At 44.4% G+C, this 7116-nt stretch overlaps 1 protein-coding gene across 1 annotated transcript; it reads right to left on the bottom strand.

The window, feature by feature from the left end:
• Positions 1 to 3275: 3275 nt before the first annotated feature.
• On the bottom strand, positions 3276 to 6916 carry LOC121961134 (nuclear factor 7, brain-like). The gene is made up of 2 exons (XM_088071061.1): positions 6771 to 6916; positions 3276 to 6671 (listed from the first exon to the last, which is right to left on the bottom strand). Exon 2 carries the CDS (start codon positions 6652 to 6654, stop codon positions 5263 to 5265), a length of 1392 nt encoding a protein of 463 aa, XP_087927187.1. The 5' UTR covers positions 6655 to 6671; positions 6771 to 6916; the 3' UTR covers positions 3276 to 5262.
• Positions 6917 to 7116: the final 200 nt, after the last annotated feature.

Genomic DNA, 7116 nt, shown 5'->3' with positions numbered 1-7116 from the left:
AGACAGGAGGCGAACACCGGACTCCTGCATGAAAGTCCAGGTTTATTAGATCCATCGATCTCCCACCGCCCACCTCTCCTGTCCGCCCTGCAGGGACGTTCCCTTCTCTTAAACGTATTATGTCGTTACCGGCAGTGTTTTGACCTGACAGCATCCAGCGGCGTATCATATTGCCGTGACAGATGGCTTCAGCATCGAGAGCTTACACTGAAATCACAAAAAAGTGGCTGTATTGGACATCTTGGACTTTGACTCAAACTGCCACTGAAGGATAAAAATAAAAAGTTTCGCCTGTGCTGCGTTCATGAATCTGCAGAAACGTCCAAATTTAGAGATGGGGCACAGATTAAAAATGAAGAGACACACACACACAAGATTTTTAAAAAAGCAGAAAGTTTGAAAAATGTTCACACACAAACCCCTCTCATCATCTCACATCTCATCTTTTTGTTTCTTCGTCCTCTCTCTGTTCTCCTTTTGCATCCCTCCGTTGAGATGTGAGTAGGTGCTCCTCACTCTGCCATCTTTTTAATCTTCTCTGTGGTGTTTCCAGCACGCTCCTGTCCTCCCAGCTGAAGGCTGGATTGTCCCTCTGACTGAATTATTTGTGTGTTCTATTCAGCGGCTGCCAAGAACAAGAATCTCACAAAGAAAATCTGCTCGCACAAGTTTGAATAGCGACAAAGGAGACATGAGGGGGGCAGGAGAGCTCCGGGGGGGAAACACGCCTGATCTGATATAAGTTTTCTCCGTTTTAAAGGCAGAGAAACTTCAGGTGTAACACTGCGACCCGAGATTGGAGTTTTCTTATTTTCATTTCATCAGAAGACAAAACAAATGCAAACATTGCAGAATAAGAACAACAAAAATCTGTCGAACTGAAAACAGGAAAACTTCAAATCAAAGGAAGCTCGATAATTGGAAATCGGCTGAAACTAATCAAGGCAGCGGCACAAAGTCCCAGCTTATCTTATTTTTGCAAACAGGTGTTCTGATTTAACTGTACCGACGTGTTCATATTGGAATTACAGGTGGGATTACAGAGCCGTACATAAAAACACCACAGAAGGAATCACATTTATATTTCGCCAACTTCCTGTGCCCTGTATTTCACAAACTAAAGGTTACATTTCACTCATCACTCTGTCTTTCCTCTTTATTCACTGTTGTTCTCGGTGCTCATGGAGTACAATTTCACTTTTTGGACAAGCTTATAATGCACTGTCTTGTTACTTAATCACACAATTGATTAGTGCTCAGAGGGAAGTACTGGCAGCGAGTCAGAACGAGTAAATCTGGTAGTTTTAAGTGAAGGGATACATCATCCGCAGCCCCAGAGAGCAGCGTTTCCATTAAAAACAAGTTCCAGCAGTGTTTGTGCCAGAAGGCAAACAGCATACATTGCCAGATTGGGAGTATTTGCTGTACAGTTAATAATTGGATGCCGTGTTCAGTTTTGTACAGATTCAGTCTTCCTGTCCAAGAGTGTTGAGGTAAAGTTTTGCATGGGCGACAAGGTTTATTTAAATGCAGCTTCATTAATGTAAAAACCAACACTTTGTACCTGTTGACTCTTTGTAGGTGTGTGGGGCTTCAGGTCTCTGAGATAAGTTAACTTTTTTTAACAGTTAACCTTCAACATCCTCCAGAAATATTTTTAACTTTCTTTCATAATGCTGTAAGATTTTTGCCTTTTATGCCTTTGTGCTAGTGGCACGCTGCTGATGGCAAAGCTGATCAGTCCGGACTGGAATAAAATAACGAAAAATCCTTCATTACTCCCATAGCAGGTAAATCTGCAAAATACCTCAACAACGATTTGATGGATTACCATAAAATGCCGTATATTATATAAATGTAAAGGTAAAAAAATGTAAATGTCTCATTCATTTGAATGCAGTTCAAAACGTTCTCATCCTAACTCGTCATGTGTTGCCGCCTTGCATTGAACTTCCGCGTCTACACTTTACGCTCGAGGTATCCTTCTGTGTCTGCTGTTGACGTGACGTCTGTGTAGACTTCCTCTCCTGATCTCACGTTATTACCGGCAGTGGTGCGTTGAGGCTACAGATTCTGTGAACGTTTCTATCCAGCTGCGTTCTCAGCCAACGGCATTCGGTGGCGAAACAGGGGGGACGCGAAAGGTGGCTTTTGGCATCGGGATCTCACGCCAAAAGCACTGCAAAAGTGGCTGTATTTGATGTCTTCAGAATGGGGTTTCAGGAGACTTGTAGAAATGGGGAAGAAATGTATCAACTATTTTTGAGTGAGGTTGTCATGCATTTTTTTAAGAAGCATGCATTTTAATTTTGATGGTAAAGAGGGCATAGTGAATGTGAATGATACATTTCTATTGTTAAATTTGCAAGCTTTACGATGAAAGATAAACAGCTGTCGCCATGACAACCGTCCTTTTGTCACCAGCACCCTAAACAACCTGCTAATAGTTTAGGCAAAGTTTTCGCACATATTTCTTTTAATGTTTGTGCATTTGTATTTCGATAGTTTTAAGAACACCTTGAACTTGTGACATAACAGCAACTCGTGTAAAACACTGAGTCTGTGGGGGACATGGGGGACATAGACAGCAGGTGTGTCTCTCTACTAACTGGAACTGGACTTTTGTGTTTAATATCAGACCTCTGACATCATCCACGGCCATTTTTGGACAGCTTTTCGTAAACTTTTTTGGGATATTTCTATCCGACAGAGACAGCAGAAGGCTATCATGAGCGGGGAGAGATGTGCGATGACATTGTGGTTACATGATGAGTGTTTTGAACCCTGGGGACAACAGGACGTCCTGCTGGAGCGATATGGTGTTCAGCTCGTGTGATGTAACCAGACTGCGTCAGAGCTGCTGTCTGCGGAGGTAACTGTGTCGCCTCTTCAAAGTTTGGTTCTGCGTTGTGTTTTGTTATTCAGAGCTGATATGGTTTCAGCACACAGTACAGTGCAGCGTTATCATCATGATCATGAATATGCATGATTATCCATGTGTGTGCGTCAGTGAATTCTTCGCCTCTTGTTTCTCGCAGCTCCGCTCTCTGCCCAGCTGGATTCTCGTGTAAAGACATATGAAATTAATTTCAAGCCTCAATGAATTGCAATGACTTCTCCGACTAGGGATCTGTGTCTCTGTATTGCAGATTTTGGAAGCGGGGTAAGGGATATGTATCTAACGAGGTGCCTGCCGGATCACTGCCTTTACCCCTCTGGCAGGGCAGGAAGTGAGCGAGAGAAAGAAACAAGCTCCAGAGTCACTACAACAGAGGATGCAAATGTGGATGTGGCACACTGATTTCACATTCACTGCTGTCACAACCTCAGTCTGCATCGTCATCTCCATCACATCTAACCGAATACAGCAAAGCAGCCACTACAGGACAGAGCGGGGACAGCAAGGAAGGATGAAAAATTTAAGAGAAAAATAAATAAAATTTAGAGTAACTAAAGATGAAGGAATGAAAGATTCAGGCCCACATTTACTCGGATCACATCACTGTGCAAATGTGTGCTGCGGGTTTTATTGAATATGCATTAAATCTGGTGCATTAGTGATTACAGTAGTGCAGTCAGTGGAGTGCAGATCTCTGCCAGAGTTGCAGTGATATACCGTCAAACCAAGCTAGAAAAACTGAAGGGTTGTCATATGATGTACTTTTCTATCTAAGATATTAAAGAAACTGCAACTGGATGGAGACTCTCCTCCTCCTCCACTCTCTATCAGACACATAATTCCATAAAAAAAAGATTTTTTCAAGTTAAAATTATAATGTAATAAATGTTTGTTCAACCAAAAAGACTATAAAAATACCACCTCCACTGTTTTTGACAAAACCACGACAGGTCAAACACGTTCTCCTTCAGCAAACTTTTTTACAATAAAAGGGAGTTTTTTTCCAAAAAAGATGTGATTCCATTAGGCGTATTTTATATTCACAATTTCAGTTTGCACAATTTGAGGATTAATGGAAACCTACCTAGTGAAACACTCAGTTAAACAGGTTTTTCAACAATTGTAAAACCCTGCTAACCATGAGACGTCCTTGAACAAACGGTCATACACACACACACACACACACACACACACACACACACACACACGCACACACACACACACACACACCCTCCTAACACTGTTAGACAGATCCACATCTTACAGTATGTTTGGGGCATCATGTGTCAGATCTGAGTGTGGGAAAAAAGCAGAAAAGCACTGAATCTGGAGAGGGAGGAGGAAAAAGATGGAGAGCGAGAAAATGGTGCACCTCCTGAGAGACATGTCTCCAAACCAGGGAATGAGGCACAGAGGGGGCCGAGGGACAGACAGTCATCTGAGGGAGAGATAAAGGTTGCAAAGAAGGATGGCAAAGTGATGATATACATCAGGTCCTGGACTTGTAATGGAACTGACTACTTGGCTGTGTCCCCGAGGGAGCCGGTCCTATCTGGGAGCAGGAGAGGTCAGGAGCTATGAGGAGAGTGGGTGGCAGACAGAGACACAAAGAGGAATGAAAAGCAAAAGAAAAACAATGGAGACAAAGTGAAAGAGAGACTGGATGAGGAGGAGACGGAGAAAGTAGGGTCATGTGGAAAACAACAGTTTGTCTGGATTACTTTCTGCACTCACAGCTGTCAGCCGCAGACCTTACAGACTCCCCGACAGTTTCATGTCTGATAAAACATTTGATCTTTGGACTGCAGCGAGATGAGAAAAGTGAGAGCAAAAGAGAGTGAAAGCGTTGTCATAAAACAGATGGGAAGACAGAGAGAGAGGGGGGTGATGGGAATCTCATAAATAGTTGAGATACAAAGAGCGAGAGAGCAACAGAGAGCAGAGGAGGAGTTTCTGAATCCTACAGAAAGACAAAGCAAACGAGAGTCACTGAGAACTGCTCTACAGCCATGTCTCACCGATCTTTTTCATGTCACAGGCATTAATTATAGTGTCACCGGGTGGCCAATTTGAATCATATTTCTGGGTAAGCATTTGCATTTCATTTCCAGATATTGAACCACGTTTCATGTTTGCAGCTCATTCCAACTCATGGCTGTTTGAGTCATGGCAGAAGACAAAGAATAATAACACGTAACAAACCAACACAAAACAAATAAGGTTCTGCCCCTCCGGAGCTTCAATCCTAAAATAAAAATCTGTGGGACAATTAGTCACTGGACAGACAGATTAAAATGTTAAATTCAGTGACTTTCCCTTTTAAGAAATAAACAGCATCCTAAATATAATCATCCTCTTGATCTCTAGCTGTTATATTTCCCTGTCACATGGAGCTTCAGCGGTAATATCTCCAGTTTATCCACAGAGGCAAAATATGGAAACATCCTCTCAGTGAAAGTGTGTGTGAAGGTGTGTATGTGTGTGTTAGTATGAGCATCAGAGAACGACAGCTTTCCTTTGTTCCAGTCCAGATACACTCTGATCCTCTTTAGCTGCTTCTGCAGAACCAGATCGGTGGCTGGAGCTGGCAGTGACCATGCTGAATATTTACCTTCATAGAACCGTATTCCCCACAATCCAGACTGTATGAATTTCTTCCTGTGGACAGACTCTGCTAACACGCCCAGACCCCAGCCTGCACTGTTTCCGACCTCGACATCCCAGCTGTGAGTCCCGGAGTTAAAGCCCTCAGAGCCGAGGAAAGACCAGTCAGAAAGAAGTCTCTCTGGATTATCAGGAAGCTGCTGTACCTCATCTCCTGCCCTCATGCTGGTCAGGTCTTCAGACAGGACGAGATGTGGGTTAGCAGTGTTTGGGTCCAGAATCAGAGGACTGTAGGAGACCATGTCCTTCATCTTGTTCCAGATGTTGAAGGTGAGGTTGCCCAGGTGTTTGGCCTCGTCTATCAGAGCTCCTGAGAGCAGCTGTGGATCCTCCAGCAGGGGGCGCTGCTGGACTCTGTCCACCGCAGCCTTGTATCTCTGCAGGAAGGAGACGTCTTCGGCTCTCAGCTCGTCCTCTGCGTCTCTGACCGTGTCTGAAAGAGCTGCTATCTCTCTGCTCAGAGCCTCCAGCTCCTCCTTCATCCTCTGACTCTTCTGCTCCTCTTCCTCCCTCAGTGCAGCCATCCTGGCCTCCTCTTCCTCCTCCAGAAACTGGTGAAGCTTCTTAAACTGCTCCTTAATCTGCGTCTCTGTGCGTCGGGCCTGGACATGAATGTGAGCTGCTGTTTGTTCAGACTTCACTTTGACTTCTTCAAAAACCTTTAACTTCTCCTTTAAGGGCTCCAGAGTCTCCTGAAGTTTCTTCTTGTGCTGTCGTGCAGCTTCATCGACGGGTCTGAATCTGTGGTCGCTGTGTTTTTCTGAATCTCTGCAGACGAGACACACCGGCTGCTGATGGTCCAGACAGAAGAGTTTGAGTTTCTCAGAGTGCAGACTGCAGAGAGCCTCTGAAGCTCTCGCAGCTTTCTCCTGTGAGAGGGACTCACATCGGCTCTTTAACGCAAAGTTAAATGGTGGTTCCTCCTTTGAAGATCTTCTCTTGCAGACTGGACACTCCTGAGTTTGTTTCTGTGTCCACCAGCTCTTCAGACAGTCTTTACAGAAGCTGTGGCCACATGACAGAACAACAGGATCTCTAAAGACATCATGACAGACCGGACAGCAGAGATCCTCCTCTGATCTGGAAGCCATTTAGTCTCTGAGTGAAGCTGAAAACACAGCGGACAGAAGTACAGTCGGCCCTCCCTCCTCGACTCACTTCACTGAAATTTACTTTCGCTTTGAGTCGTGTTTGTAGTAAAACTCACATTCAGTGCGTGGAGAGTCAGCAGGTCGAAGCAGCAGTGTCCGAGTTTCCACTTTTCTCTCCTGTAGCTGAACTCACTCAGAGGAGGGTGTTAGTTTGGTCTGAAGGTGAGTCTGATCGCCTGTGTTCAGTCTGCGTGTCTCTTCAGTGAGAAAGAAAATAAACAGTCTCCCACTTAAGTCAGGTGAGGGGCGGAGCTTCGTCATGCATCCTCTGCTAAATGCAGGTGCTGAACCTGTAAAACAGGTCTGAGTCTCTCTTGCAGGGTACTGAGTCATTCCAAGACAGACTGATGGTTAGCAGCAGGTCTTTGCAACAGTGTGTTTATATTCAAAAGTACTTTGATC

The sequence above is a fragment of the Plectropomus leopardus genome, chromosome 2, assembly GCF_026936395.1.
Source record: "Plectropomus leopardus strain MGB_pleo_1.0 chromosome 2, ASM2693639v1, whole genome shotgun sequence".
NCBI classification, from domain to species: domain Eukaryota; kingdom Metazoa; phylum Chordata; class Actinopteri; order Perciformes; family Serranidae; genus Plectropomus; species Plectropomus leopardus.
This window is presented reverse-complemented; position numbering and strand designations above follow the sequence as displayed.